This window comes from Vulpes vulpes, chromosome 12 (assembly GCF_048418805.1).
Source record: "Vulpes vulpes isolate BD-2025 chromosome 12, VulVul3, whole genome shotgun sequence".
Taxonomy (NCBI): domain Eukaryota; kingdom Metazoa; phylum Chordata; class Mammalia; order Carnivora; family Canidae; genus Vulpes; species Vulpes vulpes.
This window is the reverse complement of record NC_132791.1, coordinates 170134161-170155479: the sequence shown is the minus strand read 5'-3', so window position 1 is coordinate 170155479 and position 21319 is coordinate 170134161. Positions and strand designations below refer to the sequence as shown.

At 44.8% G+C, this 21319-nt stretch overlaps 1 protein-coding gene across 1 annotated transcript in view; it reads left to right on the top strand.

The window, feature by feature from the left end:
- CDH13 (cadherin 13) overlaps positions 1 to 21319 on the top strand; it is a 1000623-nt gene that overhangs the window by 754072 nt on the left and 225232 nt on the right. The window contains exon 7 of the mRNA XM_026004901.2: positions 3950 to 4128. Coding sequence (XP_025860686.1) covers positions 3950 to 4128 — 179 coding nt within the window. The remainder of the gene's footprint in view (positions 1 to 3949; positions 4129 to 21319) is intronic.

The window sequence follows — 21319 nt, the reverse complement described above, 5'->3', positions numbered from 1 at the left end:
CCAAGTTCTTTAATATAGTATCCCATGAAACCCTTACAGAGACCAAAGGCAAAAGTATTGCTAATATCCTGTTTGCAATTGGGGAAAAGAAGGTTTGGGTAGGGCTGAATAACTCGCCCGTGTTCACAAAGCAAGATTTGAACCTCAACATTACCCAAAGTTGTTTCCTTCAATGCAATAAACCTATTTATGTTGGCACCATTTGGTCTCCATAGAGGTGGGCCTCAGATGCAAATCCTGATCTGTACCCACATCCAACCTAAGGCAGAGGCAAGTTGGACCAAGTTCATTTGCTCCTGAACTGTTCATTAAAATAAAAAGCATTTTCTGGATAACCTTTCGTAGTATCATGTTATTAGATCTGTAATAATAACAATGAAAAAAAGACATTGTCAATGACTTTCCTGGTGAAAAGTGAAAATTCATTAGCCTCAGAGATTTTGTTTGCTTCCTCTCATCCTTTTTGTGCGAGCCATGACATATGCAACCATGATGACTTCATCTTTATACTTTATTTTGTTTGTTCATCTATGACTTCAATTAAAAGCAGATTAAGTAGGACAGAGATTCCATCAGTTAGGCATTCATTAGACATTAACAAAGTGCAAGGCACTGGGTCGTGCACACTTAACCAGAGTTAGTTTCTTGTGGAATCGATAGTGTCAAGGCCTCCTTCATGCCTCTGGCCACAAAGAGCTCACTTAGTACGTCCCTGGTGAGTCTGTAGTCCTGAAAGCTGCCTCTGATTTCTGACAGGATCCTGATTAGAGAATCCTGTTTTCCTAGACCAGGGTAGCAAATAAGCATCACCCCTCCACCCCTCACACTAATGCTCCTAGATCAGGAGTGGCTTCCCAGTCCACCAGGCTGAGAAAAGACCCTCATTCCATTGTGTGCTTCAATGGAATAAGTGCCAGTTTGTGTGCTGATATTTTCCAAAGATAAGGGGCAAGACAAGGGGAGTGCATAAGCCAAGCATTATCTCTGCTCACACTGGACCCTAAAGTTTGCCTTGTGACAATTTCATGAAGAAACAACGGTGAAGAAACATGGTAGGATAGAAAATGTGCCTGATGCATCTAGCCTCATGGCAACACTGAGGCTGCTTTAGAAATCCATCCAAACTTAGGGTGGTCAGATCCCCATGTTTGTCCGATCAATCAGACCTAATGGCTGATGATCTGATTCCAATTGTGAGAAAAAGTAAAGTGCCTTTGATGGTCTGAGAAACACAGTCATAGGCAGGAAAGGAATACCCCAGGATGGCAGCTGAGCCAGATGAAGTTCGTGTTTCCTTTAAGGTTCAGTATTTTCTGCATGGGAGTATTTCTGCTGGGGACTACAGGACCATGCTGCTTTCATCTCTTACCTGTTAGTTCATATTTCATGGGTCCAAAAGGGGTCAGAATCCACAGGTGGGCTCTATATTCATAGAAGAGTAAACTACCATGAAAAATCGTAGTTGGGCAGGTTGCCCTGAGCCAAATAAGATGGCTTACTATTGTCAAGACCAGCAGGCAAATGTGCTTGATTCTGCTCTAGCCCATACTTCTATTGGGTTTGTGAAATCAATGCAGGGAAGCCTCACTAAAGTGGAGCGAGGAGGGGGCAAGGGGAAGGTTGGAAAGGGGATGCACCAATCCATGTCAATTACAAGGAGAACTGTCAATACAGACCCAACAGAAGAATCATCAACAAGGAAGAATCATCAATTACAGGTCCCAACAGGGAAGGATGAACATTGCATGTAGTACAAGAAATTGACCATCCCTACAACTCAACCAATGAGAAACTGTCATCACTTTGAACTCCTGCTTTTCTCCAGGGGACTTGCCTTCAAAACAACCCCTCCTGATTTCTTCCTTCTTGATAAAAATAACATTATTCTCCTTTGTTTGTTGGACTTGCCTATGGCTTTGCAGTAGTTTGCAGATCCTCAGTTGCAATTCTCTGCTATTCCTGAGTAACCCGTTTTGCTGGTAAGATAACCAGCTATTTTTTTAGATTAATGGTATTTATCAATGTGATCTTTTTACATTAAAATTTAATTGCAAAAGCAGTACATTCTCCTTGTAAAAATGATGAAAACTATAGATCGGGCCAAAGTCCTACCTCCTTCTCACCATCCTTAATCCCAGTCTCCTTTGTTGGGGAGCCACTGCTGGGTAGGAATAATTTTCCTCTGCCCTTCAAGGTTCTTCTGGCTGGTCTGAGAATCAAATTGGCATGCACTAGATTAACAGGAGAAAATCAAACAAAACTTGTATACCTCCTATATACATGGCAGAGACCCAAGCAAACGGAATAATTTCCTGAAAGGGGTGAAGCCATCACCTTAAATACCATCTTCAGCTAAAGATGGGATGGGAGTCTGTAATGGGAGGTGAGCAGGAAAAGTACAGTCAACAGGGTAGGGTTGGTATGCAGATTTAAGTCCTACCTTTCCGCTGATAACAGGGTCTACAGGCTTAGAATCATCCTCCTCTTACTGTTACAGTGAGGGAGATACCCTCACAAATGGAGATTTCCCTTATACATGTAAGTGTTCCTTACAAAAGGCATGACTTCCACTTGATTTGCAGACCTTCTCTTGTGTCTGCAGTTTCTTAAAAATAACCAGGTTAAATTAATCAATATGCCAAAGAGGCATATCTTGGGATGGCAAGATTTGCTCCCCTATACCACCATAACCAATGTGAAGTTCACTTGTATTAGACCTGCTATACTTTTTTGAACATAAACTCTACCGGCAAAATATATGTATAAAGTATTGTGGCATTTTTTGTGTGGAAGCAGGTTCACAAAAATGACACCATACTATGGATAACATTCTTCAACCTGATAATTTCATATAATACTCTTTCTTGGAGAGCCTTCCATGCTAGAACGCATTAGACCCACAACCTTCTTCAAACTACTACAAAATTGTTCCTAGTGCAGAGAATCTCATCATTTTAGTAATTTCTCTGTTGTTTGGATGGTTAGATTGTTTCCAAATCTTTCACCATGATGGATAATCCTGCGGTGAACATCCTTGCAAGAACCCTTTGTGGACACACGCAAGTGTTTCTTGGTGGTAGGTGCCAAATGGGTGACTGTATTTTTCTTTCACTAGTTGCTGCTCAATTGTCCTCAAAAGTGGCTAACACCAGTTCTTTGTCATATGAGTGGTGTGTGAGCAAGGCCCGGTGTCTGACATCCTTATCAACCCTTGCCATGATCAAGTAGTCCACATCATCTTCATCTCTCTCTAATTTCTTTGTAGCTTAAGTGCCTACAACAGTGTGGTGGTCACACAGTGAAGGCTCAAATAGCATTTGCTCATGTTCCTTTTAACTGGAACATCTTTTCCTGCTGGGGCCCCTCTCCTTCACCTTGCTTACACCTACTCACCCCTTAGATTTCCACACCGGGGACTCTTCCTGAATGTCAGGGTAGATGAGATGGTTTTCCTGTGTATTCATAATGCTCTCTCTCGATGCACTTGTTATGGTTGATTATTTTGTTATATGCTGTCTCTCTTGCCAATCTCTGACCTGCTGAGCACCAGAGAATGCCTTCGCTCCCCTCTGTTTTCTTCATCACCAGGCCCAGGGCCCCACATGTAGTAGGCATTCAATAAGAGTTTTTAAAATAAAGGCCATTGTCATGCAGCCACATCCACAATTGAATGAAAAGCCTGTGAAAATAAACAGCATATCAGCAGAAGGAAAAATTAAGCTGTCAATCTGCTGAACAGCAAAGATTTCTTTATTTCAGGTCTTTTAACGTGATGGAGGAGGGAGAACGAAAGAAAAGCAAAAATATAACAGGGCTCGGGAAATGCTTTCCCTTTTAATGTGGAAAGCGATTGGTATATCAGTCCATGGCCATTGCCAGGGAGGGGGCATCTCTGCCCATCACTGTCCCCTGAGTAACCGTCTCCTGCCCTTCTGTCCTTCCCCCTCAGGGACCACGGTGATGCGGATGACAGCCTTTGATGCGGATGACCCGGCCACAGATAATGCTCTCCTGCGGTACAATATCCGTCAGCAGACACCTGACAAGCCGTCTCCAAACATGTTCTACATAGATCCTGAAAAAGGGGACATCGTCACTGTCGTGTCACCTGCCTTGCTGGACCGGGAGGTGAGCTGAAAGGCGCACATCTTCTTTTTCATAAGAATCGAACGTGGCTTTCACAGGAGGGAAGATGTGAGGCTTCAGGCAAAGGCACTTTATACAGAGGGGTGGAAATGAGGTGTTTACACGTGGTTGGGTAGGGAAATCTATAAAGGGAAATGCGAACCCAAAAAACACACTCTCTGAAAGGCTGCATCCTTTGGAGTTATTTGTATTCATTCAACCTGATGCCTCTGTTTCCTCACCAAGTGCTTATTCATGAGCCCTTGTGATGGGACTCGATCCCTCCTTACCCATCTGCCAAAGGGAGAGGATGGGAGGGAGGAAGGAAGGGCAGACAAGGAGGCGGGGGAGGGACAGAAGGAAGGGAAGGAGTTTTGTCCAAGATCACAGAGTCAAGTGGCATCCACTTCTCTTCTTCCCCACGCCCTCTGCCATGTGTGCCACTGTTTCCCTGGAACCTCTCCTGCTTCAACCTCAGGTTATCACTGGGCACCCTCACCCATCTTGTAGGTCAGGTGACAAACACCGGTGACCCGGTGAGAATGAGAATGAGATCTGCATGGACTTTAGTCAGTCTACACTCTTGCTCATTGTTTCTGCCCAGGGTGATTTCAAGTTTCCACATTAGTTGCCATGTCAAAATATTTAGATTTCATATTTTTAAAATTTTATTTATTTATTTGAAAGAGAGAGAGAGAGACAAGTATGAGCAGGGGGAGGAGGAGAGGGAGAGGGAGAAGCAGACTCCCTGTTGAGCAGGGAGCCTTGACACAGGGCTCAACCCCAGGATCCTGAGATTAGGACCTGAGCCAAAGGCTGATGGATGCTCAACTGACTGAGCTACCCAGGTTCCCCCAAGATATTTTTATTTATTTTTTAAAAATTCCAATTGCAACCTTCCTGAAAATCACAAATTTTAGAAATTGTAGGGCCAGTTTCCACATGCAGTCAATCAGTTACATAAGATGAGACTGTCGGACAAAGCTGGTGGTCACAGTCCCATGTACACAGTGTGTATGCTCCTGTGCCACTTATGTTGCCTCACATGTGCACCCTGGCCCTGGCCCTTCTCCTGAGTTCTGGGTCCCTCTCTGCAGCTCCCCACAGGCTACCCTCAGTAGGAGAGACTCTTGGCCCTTCAAAAGCAGCATTTTAAACCAACTTAGGGATTCCTTTCTGCCCCTCACCCCTTCCCCCACCCCCAAATCTGCTCTTGTCCCAGGATTCTTCATTCCTTACATGACATCAACCTACAGACATGACCCCAGCAGTCCCCCTTGATGTGCAAGTGCCACCTTCCCCACAGTGACTGCTGGGTTTCCCTAATGGGCTGGTACCTTTCCCCCTCATGTCTTTGACTAAGCAAATGCTTGGATCAGAAATGCCTTCTCCTCTTCTTTCTGATTTTCCACACTGTAGCTTCTCACAAGAGTCTGGGTTTAGAGCCACTGTCTTTAAGAAGCTCCTAAAGGAACAGCCTGGGTGGCTCAGTTGGCTGAGCACCCAACTCGTGATTTTGGCTCAGGTCATGATCTCAGGGTCATAAAATCAAGCCCATGCTGGGCATGGAGTCGGCTTGAGATTCTCTCTCTCCCTTTGCCTGTCCCCACTTGTGCTCTCTCTAAAAAAAAGAAGAAGAGTCTTTCTGAGACCTGAGTCTTCCACCACCTTGGTGCTCCTCCAGCCTCTCTCTGACTCTACTTACCTGTAGCCATAGTATGGCACATGCCCCTTTAAGCTGCCATATGTCTAAAGGGTATCCCTTTCCTCTGGGTGTAGATGTGTATTACCCAACACAATAACCACTGGCCACACGCAGTTATTTAAATTTAAATTTATGTTAATAAAAATGAAAATGTAAACATGTATCATCCAGGACAGATATAGAATATTGTCCCCATCATAGAAAGTTCTGGTGGGCAATGCTGGCCTCGACCATATACCTAGGAAGAACAGAGGCTGTGATCCTTTGCATTTCTGTAGCCCCACTGCCTACTAGCACACTTCGAGCACTCCTAAAAATCCTCACTGTACGTTTTTTGGGGGACAGGCAAGAATAGTTGGAAATGACACTAAGATTTTGCACTTCAGGGGTGGGAAGCTGTAGCGAGGAATGAGAATTCCTGGAAGGGAGGAAGAGAACGAGATCTGCATCGAAATCGTGGCTGTCACTTAGAAGATGTGATTATTACTAGTTAAAAATAGGAAAGCAGGGGGGAAAGGAGTGTACCGAGTCCACTTCCATCGTGTTGTGTCCCATTCTCTTTCCAGCCTGCCCCGTGTTTATGGCTGCTTGATGCTGTATTATCTTCTTCGGAGGCAAGGAATGACTTTCTGCCTGTTTATTCCCTGCCCAGCATGCATGTGCATGCATGTGTGGACACACACACACACACACACACACACACACACACCAGCTTTCCCCAATCCTCCCAAAGGTATTTGCAAATTTTTACAAGGCAAAGATGAAATGCAGTGATTTCTCTGGCTCAGCTTCTCTTCCTACTGACAGAAATGTTTTGTAAGTCTCTATTTATAAACCAAAGTGTAATATAATAGATTATTCCATTTTTTGAGGTTTATTTTGGGGACAAATGTGTTTTAAACTCATGACCTCTTCTTTCGGGTTTTTGTTAACTTGCAATAAGTATGTAATTATGGGAGTTGAATTAAGCGTTTCTGGCCACAATACATAAACGGCTCCCCCAAAAAAGATAAACACAATTTAACTGAAATGGGAAAATCAATGAAAAGGAATGAAGAGTGTCACTTCTCCGTGAGGGTTTCCAGAGTTCACTGCTGACCCAGGCAACATCGGTGCAATCTGAAGGAAAGAAATGTCCCTGAATTTAGGCAAGCCTTGTCTGTTTACTGGTGCTGTGCTAAGCTTCTCTCCGGTGAGTTTGCTGAAACGGTGAAACGTGACTCCACGCTCCTCATCTTTAAAGGCACAGAACTTGCACATCAGACTTCAGATCTCCCTGCCCCTTTCATACGGTCACATGCCCACCACGGGCTCCTGCAGGAGGGCTGTGGGATTGTTTGTCATTATTTCTGGAGAACTTCTGAGTAGGCATCCTGTCCTGGGTGTGGTTTTAAAATCTACTTCTGGACCCTCTGAGCAGAACATTTAAAACATGTATGCACCATTTATTTTTAAGACTACATTCCACTGGGACCCCCGAAAACCTTGCTAGGGTTCAAACCAATTGTTGTTTCATTGATGGGTGTTCAGGCCTGGGATCTCAAGCATGTTTGTGCATTGAATCCTGTGGGTGTAAATGAATAAGTCGAGGACTCCTCCTGGAGCCAGAGCCCCTGAGATTATACAAATGGTTTGCTCCTGTTTGGCCCCACCTGATTGGGAGTGGAGGCTCTGGAAGCCCGCTGGTTGACATAGTTGATAGGACAACAATTTTTCACCTTGATTTTCCATTTCGTACCTTTCCTTGAATGAGTATATGTCCTCAGGGAGGACCCTGGCAGGTGAGGTGAGACATCAGGGGAGGCCACAGGCACTGTTGTCTTCGAACCCACCTTTCCCATAGTTAATTTGTCATAAAGCATGTCAGGGAGAGGGTCAAAGATGCCGGTAAATGATCTTTAACATCACCATCTTGACTATTGCCTTTTCTTCCCACCCTCACTCCTTGGATGCCTCTCCAGTGGGGCCAACTGAGGCAGGTGCCCTCACTCATCTGCTCCTCTCCATACTCTGAGGAGGAAAGGGACTGTGTCCGGCTCATTTCCTGACGCATTCCCAGTCCTTAGCACATGAGAGCTCAGCAAATACGTACCGAGCAATAAAGGGCAGGAAGGGTGTGAGGGAGAGAGGCGGGCAGCTGGGAACATGTGGCGTCTCTGTGCGGGGCTGCCGTCACAGGGTCATCACCGTTCGTTTCCTGCTGCATTGGGGGTGATGCAGCCACTGGACCCACAGCACATGCACACATTGTTGCTCAACTGCTTTGGGTCACGTGAAAATGCTCGAAGGCAGCTCACCCTCTGTCTCCATCTTCTGAGGACCCATAAATGACCCCCTCCTTTTCCTCCTAACCGTGATCGGCTGCTGACTTGGCTTCCCATTTGACGGGCCACCATTGCCAAATAGATGCCATTGGAATCAGGGAATTTATTCTACTTGGTCTCCATCTGGTGAGTAGTAGAGTGAACTGGGACAGAGTTTCTTAAACTTGGCTGAGGAGCTCTAGAAATCACAGTGCTCCAGCAGAAGCCTAGAGCCATGAAGTGTGAGTCTCAGGTAGTAGGGCATAGGCATCGGTAGCTTAAAAAAAATTCCAAGTGGGCAGCCCAGGTGGCTCAGCGGTTTAGTGCTGCCTTCAGCCCAGGGCCTGATTCTGGAGACTTGGGATCGAGTCCCACGTCAGGCTCCTTGCATGGAGCCTGCTTCTCCCTCTGCCTGTGTCTCTGCCTCTCTCTTTCTGTGTGTGTGTGTGTGTGTGTCTCATGAGTAAATAAAACCTTTAAAAAAATCTTTAAAAAAATTCCAAGTGATTCAAACATGCAGCAAGCTGAGGAATCCTTGCCTTTGGAGACCACGTTTCAGTGTACTTATGACTCAGAGGGGGACCCGCCCCCATCGCCTGTTTTTCCACCTAGGTGAACATATTTGTTTCCTAGAATGGCTGTAACAAAATACCACAATTCAGGGAGCTTAAAATAAGAGAAATGTATTCTCTCACAGTCCGGGAGGCCAGAAGTCTGAGATCTGGGTGTTTTCGGAGTTGAGTGTTTTTCTCCCCTTTGAAGCCTCTAGGGGAGGACCCGTCATTGCCTCTTCCAGCTTCTGGGGGCTGCCAGCCATCCTGAGCTTTCCTTAGCTTGGAGACACAGGCCTCCAATCTCTACCTTCATCTCTGCATGTCCTTCTTCTGTGTGCTTTCGCATTATCTTCCCTCTGTACGTGCCTGTGTCTTCCTATAACACTCCAGTTGTATTGGATTAGGACCCACCTTAATGACCTAAGAACCTATTTCCAAATAAGGTGCAATTTACAGGTACAAGGGGTCAAGACTTATATGTATCTGTTTAGGGGACACAATTCAACCCATAACAGTGAGCTATTTGGTCTCTCCCTGCTTTAGTTATTTACCTATGAGCTGGAAATAACAGCACCTCCCTCAAATGGGTTGGTGAGGATCAGATGTGTCAAAGTACACAAAATACCTTGTTTATTCTAAATACGGGCTACCGGGGCACCTGGGTGGCTCAGTAGTTGAGCGCCTGTCTTTGGCTCAGGTTGTGATCCCAGGATTGAGTCCTGCATTGAGCTCCTCACAGGGAGCCTGCTTCTCCCTCTGCCTGTTTCTTTGCCTATCTCTATGTTTCTCATGTATAAATAAATAAAATAATAAATAAATAAATAAATAAATAAATAAATAAATAAAGGCTATCATAATCCTCATTAGTGGTTGTAGTGGTAAATTGTAAAGGTGAGTAGTGAGTTCCCCATTGTGGGATGTATTCAAACAGACTGCCCTGGGTAGGATGTCATAGAAAGGGATTCAGTTCATTAGTAAAGGTCATATCCTTAATATCTTTTCCAACCTTGAGGCTCCAGTTACTGAAAATATTTATTGACTATCTTCAAGGTGAAATTTGCTCTGCAGGATGCTGCCTGGGAGAGTCAGTTTTCTACCTGGTCAGCTGTGTGACCTTGAGAAAATCATTCAACCTCTCTGAGCCCATTTCCTCATCAGTAATGACTATGATAATGACATCTGCACCACCGACTATAGCACCTCTTCCTCCAGTTTTGCAAACAGCAAAGCATTGCACAAACATAGCTATTAGCATGTGTCATACTTTCTATGGCTCCTGAGAACCCAGGCTCCAGTTCCCAAAAGCTACCAGCTGAGAGCCTGGCTATTGTTTCTACCCACATGTTGCTGATACAAAAAAGACTCTTTCCACAGTGTGCACACCACATTCACTTTGTCCTGTGAGTCAGACCTCTTCGGTTTTCCTGACGCTGGGCAGGGTTTTGTTGCAATTCCTCAGATTTCGCAGCTGAATTGTGAGAGCAGCTGCAGTGACCATATATTGTCCTTCCGTTTTCATAAGCTCTATGTGAATAGACATCAGATTTCACTTGGAAACATGGTGCGTTTTCCAGTAGAGGCTCTTCTGTTTGCTTTTTCTGAAACCATACCAGAATATCAACTACCCAAAGAAAGAGATCTTGGATCTTTATTCCATCTCCATATTCCTGTTGCCAAACTTAGAGCCAAGTGAATAATAGGCACTTGGTAAAGATTTGTTGGATGGATGGATAGATGGATGGATAGATGGATGGCTTCTGTTCATTCCATTTGTACTTATTAGTAAATATCTTACAGATGATCTCAGAATTTACTGTAAGATCCACACCCTTGCATGGGTATACAAACAAAAAATTATTTTATTTTCATTGAGAGCTTAGTATTACCCTTGTGTAATCATCCAGTAATCTAATGTACTCACCTTCTACCCGCCTTGTGTCAGGACTGCATTAGGCTCTAAGAAACACCTTGGTGAATAGGATGGGCATGAGGATCTGTGTCTCTTGAGTAAATGTTTGGGGAAACGTTTGGAGAAAATAAGAGCCATATATCCTACTGAACGAAATTGGGTTCATCTGGGGCACTGTTTTATTCTTTTCCATAACCATACTCAGCCCCTCATTCTGACAGCTCTGTCTATGTTTTTAAACTATGTCTGGCTGCACTACAAAATAAAATCAGATAAAGGTCCCTAACATTTGATAAATGGTTTATTTAGTTGATCATCTTGGCTGGGAGACTGGAATTCATCAGCTGAAATCTGCCAACTTTTCTGAACACAGCCACAATTTGAAACCACTCAGAGTAGCTAATGGTCAGTTTGGTGGGTTTGTTTTTCTTTTTTGTTTCCTCCCCTTTCTCTCCTCCTCCCCCTCCCCCTCTCCTCCTCTTCTTTTCCTCTTCTGTCTTCTCTACCCCTCCTCCTCCTCTCCCTCCCCCTCCACTCCCTCCTGCTCCTCCCCCTCTACTTCCTGGTCCTCCTCCTCTACTTCTTTCTCTTCCTCCTCCTCCTCCTCCTCTTTTTTTTTTTAACAAATAAAAACGGTTTCCAAAAGATGCCCTTAAAATTCAGTCTTAACACTTGCATTGTGAGAGTATCATTAGTCTTTTTAAGGAGGTTGAGCACTTTTCTATCTTTGTTTGAATTCACCTTCAGCTTAATATTTATTATCCTCCAGATAATCTAAGGAAAGTGATAGCCTATCCATAAAAATGTACACATAATAAGAGACATTAGGCCTCTGAATGTAATTTATTTTCTATTTTCAGCTGGTAAAGGATTTTCTGAGACTTTATAATGCCCTCAATTTTTAGGCCAAAAGGGAAAACTGAGCATTTCCTTCCATGGTAAGTATCACATAAGACTTATTTTTAGATTTATGTGCATGTATTTGCTATGAGAGAGTTAGCAGTCCTTGATTATGTCAAAGAAAGCCAAAGAATGTGGTGGAGCATGCTACGCAAAATAGTCAATGAAATTGGACGTGTGGCTGCAAGTCTAAAGAGAGCTATGTGCTTGGTCAAGATGATCCAGGCTAAGATACTGTCACGTAGACCACATCTCTAGAAACATAGTAAAAAAAAAAAAAAAAAATCTGTGAAAATGATGATATCAAGTCAAGCTGCCTAAAAATAAAGGAATAATTGCAAGGGGTAGCATTTCTCCCATGTCTCGAATGAAAGAATAGCCGTCATACTATCAGGAAAATAAATGTTTTCAGGCCTCTCTGATCTAATGCTAATACTTTTCTCATTATCATCATGTTTAAAACATTGGCAGTAATTACACACAATTCAATCATGCTGTCAGGAATATTCTCCTTCTTTATTTTGGTGGGCAGGCCCAGAATTATTTAGATAACAGCATCCTCCCCATTCCTGTGAGCTATTTACTCATAAATATTTTTGTTGGGATAATTTTCTCTATTTTTTTTTATCACTTGCTGCTGAGAAAATAGAAGGGGGAAGAAGTAGATGTAAATAAATTGTCTTATTATTTTTAAAATAACACATTATCCTTGCAAATGAAACACAGATGGTGAACCACCCTATGTGAGTCACACTTGCTCTGTTGTGTCAGCAAATGAAATGGAATGGGATGTTCATGAGGCATGATGCTAAAGAAGCCCTGGGGTCTGAAACTTAGTTGGAAACATGCTGGCTTCCTGCTGATGGCAGTGGGGCTGGAGACAGAGAAACAGGGCTTCCCTTGTGGCCTCCTACACTTCCTGACTCTGGAGAAATTCTAGCAGGAGACCGTGGTGAGTCCCATTCTGTTGGCGTCTCTAAGCTCTTCCCCCATCCTCCAAGGTTGGCCTGTCCACCCATGAAAGCAAGAGCTGTCTCCAGTCCCCTAGTAGGACTTCAACCTGGCTGAAATGTGGTCTGAGAGCCATGGATCTAGAGCATGAGAGCCAGCTTCAGACTCTAGAGATTCATAGCCTCTTATCAGCTGTGAGGACTAGGCAGGTCAGTTAGCCTGTGCAAGCCTTGGCTCTTCATCTGCCACAATGAGGATAATCATAGTCCCCACCTTCTAGGCTTAGCGGGATGATTAAATAAGATATGTCAAGCACTTAGCACCCTGTAAATATCAGTGGATATTAGTTATGTTCATGGTCACAATGAGAATTAAGAAGCATCACATCACAGAGGGGGGATTTCTTCCTCCTGCAGGGAGGAGTACATTTATACTCTGGCCACACAGCAGAGACTCTGGCAGACTTCTAAAGTTCAATGAAACACTGAGGCAATCCACCTACCACAATCCAGGGGCAGATAATGATGTATAAGTATCCAGCACCCACCAATGTCTGTTGAGTCCACGCCAGAGTGCTGGACATCAGGGACACAGAGAACGAGCTGCCGGGCGAGGAAGAAAGCAGACCTGTCAGCAACACGCACACACAGGAAGACGTGCTGTTTGAACTAAGCCTTGATGGGTGGTTGGAAAGCTGCAGTGGAGGAGTTGAGGGATGGGCCTCATGAGGGAACAGCATGAGCAAAGCTGTAGCACATTCATACATGACTTGAAGAGATATGGGGAGTTGAGGGTGTTCCAGAGAAATCCCACAAAAGGGCAGGGAGTCAGTACAAGATTGTAAAGGGCTTCGAATGTCATCCTAGGGATTACAGATGTATCCTAATGTAAATGCAAGGCCACCAACCGTATTTAAACATGAAACACGGCTCTGTTCACCACGGTGCTCGCAGAGCTGTGACTCAGAGGGAAAGCTGGCAAGCTGGAGGGGAGACGATCAGCAGAGGCATTTTGGAGGCAGCTCAAGAATCCTTGGTGAACGATGAGTAGCTGATTCACAGATTTCTAGCCCTCTCAAGGAGACAGATAAGGAGTTACCACTTGAATCTAAATTCCACAGGTTGGTAATAGCTGAGTAAACAACAGCCTATCATGTGTCTCTGTTCTTGTGCCTCAAAGAGTATTAGACAATCAGGAGTTGCTTGGTACATGTTGAATCAAGAGACACTTCGCTCTGTCATTAACAGTGATTCATCTTTTCATATTTGACAAATGTGTAATTCTCTGAGCTTTACTTCTTTTCTGTCTCTCTTTTTTTATATGGTAAAAATAACTTAAAATGCAGGGCGATGATGAATTTAGAGTACTTCTATTTTTCTATCATTTTAAATCTCTCCATCTTACTTTATGTGAAGTACCCTAAAAACTGAAGAACTTTTTCTTTTTTGGGAAAAGTTCTTTTAGAGCGTGCATATTTCTCCAGGCACCTGCGTGGCTCAGTTGGTTGAGCAGCCGACTCTTGATTCCAGCTCAGGTCATGATCTCAGGGTCATGGGGTTGAGCCCTGCTTTGGGCTCTGGTCTCAGTGGGGAGTCCACTTGGGATTCTCTCTCTCTCTCTCTCTCTCTCTCTCTCAAAATAAATACATAAATAGAGAGCACATAGAGATTGGGGATTTTCTATTTAAGGACCGGATATTAAGTGTTTTGTAGACCAAGAGGCAAAATTGAGAATATATATAGATACTTATATAACCATTGAAACTGTAATCATTAAAAAATATAAAAAGTGGAGTGCCTGGGCGGCATCTGCTTTCAGCTCAGGTCATATTCTCAGAGTCCTGGGATTGAGCCCTGCGTTGGGCTCTCTGCTCAGCGGGAAATCTGCTTCTCTCTCTGCCTGCCTCTCCCTCTGTCTCCTTGTCCCTCTGCCTTCCACTCGACCTGCTTGTGTGCTCGCTCTCTCTCTCTCTGTCAAATAAATAAATAAATAAATAAATAAATAAATAAATAAATAATTTAAAATATCTATATCTATATCTATATATCTCCTGATCCTACATTGGGATCCCATTAAGTCATGTAAAATGATGTGACAAAAGAATGGATGATGACATGGAAAGATGTTCACAGCATGTTATTGAGCAGTTTGCAAAACATCACATAAACTGTGATTGTTTTTTGTTTGTCTACGTGCATCGCTTTATTCTGTTCGGCTGTTATAACAAAATACCATTGATTGGGGGGCTCACACAACAGAAATGAATTTCCCACAGTTCTGGAGGCTGAAAGTGCAAGAGCAAGGTACTGGCCAATTGGTTCTTGGTGAGAGCCCTGGGTGGCCTCCTTCTTGCGCTATCTCCCCATGCAGAGAGAGGAAGCTCTCTTCTCTCTTCGTCGTCTTATAAGGACACTAGCCACATCATGAGAGCCCCACTCTCCCATCCTCATCTAAATCTAATTACCTCCTAAAAGCCCCACTTTCTAATACCACTCTACTGGGGGTTAAGGCTTCAACCTATGTATTCGAGAGGGATGGAAACATTCAGTCAATAACAAATGTCATCATGATCCAAGATGTGAAAGGATTTGTGTGAATGTGTTCAGAGTGGTCCTTTCAGGTCTTGCTTTTCTTACAGTGCCATGTGTGAGCTGGTAGTCTCAGGTCTAGGTTACCTGAGTTCAAATTTCAGCCCCGCCTCTTCCAAGCTCTGTGATACTGGGAACGTCGGTATCTTGAACAACGGGCAGCTGTAATTATGATTGCCAGGTCATCAAATATTCTTCTTTCACATCACTGCTAATGCTCCCAGAGGGGCTCCATTGTGTGAAAGTAGCACAATATAGAGAACAAAACCCTTATGGCTGGAGATGTGCCTCAGTTTCTTCACCTGCAAAATGGGAATCATAATGTGCCTCCCCAAAGGGTTGTCATGAAGATTAAATGAATCAATACTAGCACATACTTAGAAGAGTAACAGGTGTGTGGGGGCTAGTGTTGATGTTCTCTGTATTTTCTTCTTTGGATGCAGTGACCGTGTATTGTCTTGGTGATGAAAATACAATTTTGCTCATTATCTTGAAAAGCAGTTGTATCTTGGACCCTGCTACTCCTGGACAGGGGACTCCAGGGGTTAGGACGCCACACCATGATGGATCTCTCAACCTTTGAGTTGAGACTAGTTTCTGTGTGAGCCTGTTTAATCAGTGAGAAAGCAGTGGGAACCAGTAGGCACCAGGGCCTCCGCCGATATCGCTGTGATCACAAAAAAACACATTTCAGACGTCAAGAGGGAATGTTTTTAGGGCAAATGATGTCAACACTTCTGCACTTGAAATGATAAGCATTTCTATTTCCTTAAGTGACACAGCCGTGGTAGTGGCTTCCCTAGTCAAGAACACACGCTGACCAGCTGCTCACTTTTCCTGTCACCAGTTCCAACAGGCAGCTTAATAGACATACTGTGGTGTGTGCTTCTGTGTTTTTAAGACAACCGTGGGAAATGAATGTTTTTTGACCTTTGCAAAGAACAGCTGTGGAAAGGACTGTTGAAATTCAATGAACAGCATCTCTATTTATATGGACCTCGAAAGCAGGAATCAAAATTAAATTCCTTTAGATATTTTCTCTCCTGTGTCTTATGAACTGTTTTTGCAGACTTATTTTCCTCCATGGAAGACTTCTTGGGCCCTAATTTTCTGTCTCTGTGGGCTCTGGATTCCTGGGATTAGGGAAAAATGAGGGACTTCTCCATTCTTACCTAATCTTGGTATTAGATTAGCTCATGATATATGCAAGAGTGTCACACTCTCTCTGGGCAGCTACTGTGGGAATAAGTACAGCATCCGGTTTTCCAGCCAGGCATTAAATAAAGGCCATAACACTCACAGGGCTGCCCATTTTATCACAGGGCTAACGGAGTTCCCGAGGGCTAATGTGACTTGCCTGCTTCACATGGCTGAGCCTGGGGACTGGACTTTACCTCCAAGTTTCTGCTTTGTCTTCTCCCCCACACTGCTGAGAGAAAAGCAGGGGCCATATTGAGGAGAAAATCTTAACAACTAAAGGACCCCTGGGTGGCCCAGGGATTGAGTGTATTCCTTCCGTTCAGGTCATGATCCTGGGGTCCTGAGATCAAGTCCCACATTAGGCTCCCCACAGGGAGCCTGCTTCTCCCTCTGCCTATGTCTCTGCCTCTCTTTGTGTGTGTCTCATGAATAAATAAATAAAATATTTTAAAAATATAACAAATAAAGGATGGCCTTAGAGTTTATGAAACTTGTATCAGGGGTTTCTTTGTTCTTTCTTCGGAGCCTCTTCAAACCTTTAGAAAACTTGACTTGGTTTCCCACAGCTCTCCCATTAGCAAGGCTCGGAGCATGCATCTGGGAATTCTAGAGCCCCGAGGAGGAATCTGGACTGTGCATCCTGTTAGCTGTGTGACCTTGGAAAAGTCACTTCACCTCTCTGAGCTTCCATTTCCACCTCTAAAATGCAGTTCAAAACATGACCTGTGGGTAGACAGAATAATGACCCCCAAAATGTCTTCATCCTGATCCCCAGAGCCTGTGAATATGTTACCTTGCAGGGAAAAGGAACTTTGCAAGTATGATTAAGTCGAGCATGTCAAAATATGGAGATTATTCTGGGTTTTCTATTTGGGCCTCACATGATCACAGAGGAGGCAGGAGAGTCAAAGTCAGAGAGAGATTTAAAGATGCTATGCTTCTGGCCTTGAAGATGGAAGGAAGGGTCATCATCTAAGAGACGTAAGCAGCTTCTAGAAATAGGAAAAGACAAGAAAACCAGTTCACCCCTACAATCTCCAGAAAGAAGGCCACCTTGCCAACACCTTGATGGCACCAGCGAGACCCCCCCCACTTTAGACTTCTGACCTCCAGAACTGTAAGGTAATGAATCCATGTCACTTCCAAGCCACTAAGTTATACAATTTATTACAGCGACCATAGGGAACTGATACAGCCTACTTCACGTGGTTTGGACCATTGAAGGTCATGACAATGATGTGACGTGTATCAGCTGTGGCACGCAGACAGCTCTCAACCATAGTAGGCATCGTCACCAGTAACAAAATAGTGACAGGACCTGAGGACTCCCCAGAGGTGTTGTAGCCAGGGTCTTTATAAAGCATATCCCAGGGCCTCCCTGGAAGGTTGAGGTACTGCTCACCAGCCCAGCTAGTCCCATGGAGACTGGGAGGGAAATGCCAGTGTTGTCTTCAGGCAGTGGCTTCCATCAGGTCTCATCAAGGGCACAGTAGAGCCCCCCAGCACTGCTCTCATTCCATACATCCAGCCTTGCAGAGTCTCCATGGGAGCATGGTTCTTTGCATCGTGTGGGCAGCTGCACGTTGTACAGGCTTGCTATACGTTGATGAGAATGGTCACATCCTTATCAGTTAAGCCAAGGGTGTAAGGTGAGGTCTTGATTCATTCAGGTAAATGCTGTAGTGTTGGGGTGTTAGGGCTCACGAACAGCATCCTGCCTTTCCCTTCCCAAATTAGAACCCGCTAAGGAACAAAACACAGGACACTGTGGAGGCCAAACCACAAGCTTGGTTACAATGAAGCTGATTGACAAAGAGAGCCAAGAGTCTGTGGGCAAATAAATTTGCTAGTGTTTTGTGCTTGAATTAGAGACTTGGCTCCACCCAGCTGTGGGGAGAATGGGACAAGGATAGGACACACCTGCACAGGTGGATCCCACCCCAGGAATCCTCTGCCAGGCAGGAGGGGAGAGACAGAGACAGGGAGAGAGGGGGACAGAGGGGACAGGCAGAGGGCTAGCCTGGGAGATGCCACACTCATAATCTAGTGGCTCCCTCCTTCTCCCCCAGGGGAGTGAGGGCAGAAGGAAGCAGCAGGGCATCCCTTAGCCCCTAAGACACCTTTGTAGCCAGAAAAATAGGAAAAGGCACCATCTAAATGGATGCACTGGGGCAGAGCACAGAATGCACATCAACTCAATTCCCTCCACAAAGAAACCTGAGGATGGAAAAGTGGAGCTTCCAACCTAACCCTTATTTCTCTGATGAGGGCTCACTGTGCATGAAGAACTTTGGAGGGGGTTTCTTGAGTGTAGCACATGGTGAATTTCCTATTGAAAGAAAGGGTTAATGTCATCTGAAATCACTCAGCGTGCCAAATGTTCCCTGCTCTGGGATGAGTGCATGAGGACAGTCGAGGCTTTGTCGACAATTTCCTTTGCTGAGGGAGTTGGGGAGCAGGGGCAAGCCAGATATATATGACTCAGAGTTGGTGTTCTCCATTCGGTCAAGATGGGACCCTCCCCCGGAGCTAGGTCCCTTCTAAGTAGTGTGTGTGCCGTGCAGGTGGCTGCCGGATGAGAGCTAACAGCCTCATGCCCTCCTCCAGATGCCCAAGCAGAGCTCGAGCCCCGGTGGCCACTGGTGTCAGAGCAGGTAATGAGATTACCTGGTCTCCCAGGATAACAAGAGTTGTGGCTTCGAAGAATGTTTTTCTTAAATAACATTAGTTGGTAGCAGTGTTTTTAAAAATAGGAAATAGATTCATACAAGCAAGCAATTAGTGTCCTGCCAGTTAAGTCCCATAGTGACACGAGAGTGTGATCTTTAAAAAGAGAAAATCAAAAAAAAAAAAAAAGAGAGAGAGAGAGAGAGAGAGAGAGAAAATCAGGGGCGCCTGGGTGGCTCAGACAAGTAAGAGGCTGCCTTCAGCTCATCATGATCTCAGGGCCCCGGGATGGAGCCCCACTGAGCGGGGAGCCCGCTTCTCCCTCTGCCTCTGCTGCCCCCCCTGCTTTGCGCTCTCTCACTCTTGCTCTCTCTCAATAAATTAATAAAATCTTTAAAAATAAGGAAAGAAAAAGGAAAAAAACAGCCTCAAACAAAGCATCAGAATTTCTTACTTGAAGATCTCTCTTCTCTATAAAAACGTCCTATAAATTTCCCTTAGAGCCAGGGTCCGAATCTGAGGTCTGTGAACAGACTCTAGATGGGGGCACGTGAATGTGGATGAGAAAACATTTCAAGTTTATTTTCATTAACCATTAACCACAATTTCGTATTTTCTTCCTGAGGGAGGATAAGCAGAGCAGGACAGTGTTAGCTGTTCCCACTACTGTCAACGACAAAAGTCACGAGTGTTTTCATATCACATCACAGAAGATGCAGATATGTCAGAGATATGTCGGCCCTCTACTCCCTTGAAATGAATCTGATCACTAGATTTACCACTAGACCCCGTTATTGATGAACTGCTAAAACAGGACTTGTACCTATGACCTCAACTTTATTTCAATATAATGAGTTTCCTTTGTCATCCTATGGTGTTTTATGTGTTAGAAAACATATTCTAGGAAGGGGTCTACAAATTGATCAGGCTGCTTAAAGTGTCCCTGGCACAAAAACGTTTAAGGCTGTGGCTTAGACGAGCTCCATCTCCATCCCCTCACCCTTGCTAAAGACACCCCTTCTCTCCAGGAGATCTCACTTCTGCCGGGTTCACTCGCCTGCCCATCCCTCCATCCCCCCCACCCCTGGTTACCAGACAGAGACATTCTCCTTGGCTGCTCTATGCCTTTGCCTCCCCTGTGTCTACCATCACAGAGCCCCCCACAGTGGGTCCCCAGGGACACTTCAGTACAAGGCCTCTCAACAGTTCTCTTAACTGATAGAAAAGGAAGAAAACTCATCAGATTGTGAATATTAAACTTTGTGCTCATGGCCCCTAAGTGAATCCATTGATTGAGTCCAACAGTTGGATCTAGGGAAGGAATGGCCATTCCTGGCCATTCGATTAGAGCAGAATATTGTTTGGCAAATCTTGTAGCCAAGGGCCTGGGGCAGCCAGTGTACACATCCAAAAATGAAAAGTAGCCTGAGGTCATACCTCCACTCTCAAGGCTGTTAGGGTGCCTGGAATGCTGGGTTGGGATCAGACCCAAGCTTTCTGATTTTTGCCTCCTGCCACTATTTCCCTAACTCATCCTGCATTCCAATGACATCAGCATTTTCCCTGTTCCCTCAGGATGATGCACTCTTTACTTTTGCATATAAGGCAGCCAGGCCCCAAGAGGGTCCCCTGTGATTCTTACCTTCTGGTATCCAAACTGTTAGGTAGCTCCCCCTCCACGTGCAAACAATAGGATCTAGCAGAAATGACATTGGGAGCCTCCCAAGCCTAGATTGCTCTTGTTCTTCCTTGCTTTGGGGGAAGCCGGTGGCTGTGTCGTGAGGACCCATGTGTAGCCTTTTGGAGGAGGCTCATGGCAAAGAGCTCCAGCCACCTTCCAGCAGGCAGCACTGACTCAGCGGCAATGTGACCAAGTCATCTTGGAAATAAATCCTCTAACCTCTTCAGCTTTGGAATAACTACAGCCTCACCCCTTTCTTGATGGCTGGCTCCCGGGCAACTTGACACCCGAATCATCTAGCTAAGGGGCTCCTGAATTCCTAAACCACAGCCACTATGTGAGATAGTGTTTGTCATTACTTTAAGGCAGGAGGGTTGGGGAGGTTGGTCACAGGGCAGCAGCAGGATTAGTAACACACATAAACTGTGTCCCCTGCTACCATTGAAACTCATGTCCTTTGCCATCCAGATCTGGTTTGATCAGCCCCTCTATGTAGCCTTCCCAGCCTTCCTCTGAAGAGTTTATCTCTCCCTCCCCATTTTTACACGCAAATTATTCTCATCCTACTAATGAAGTTATCATGGGGAAAAACAATGTTTTGATTATAGTCTCTCTCTTCTGTCAACTCTGGGCTTTCTGAAGAGGTTTGCAACATGTTCGTGTTCAGAAGTATCCTTCCTGATAGGGGCTTGGAAAACGGTTGCGTGAATGAAGAGTATGTAGAGGAATTTGGATA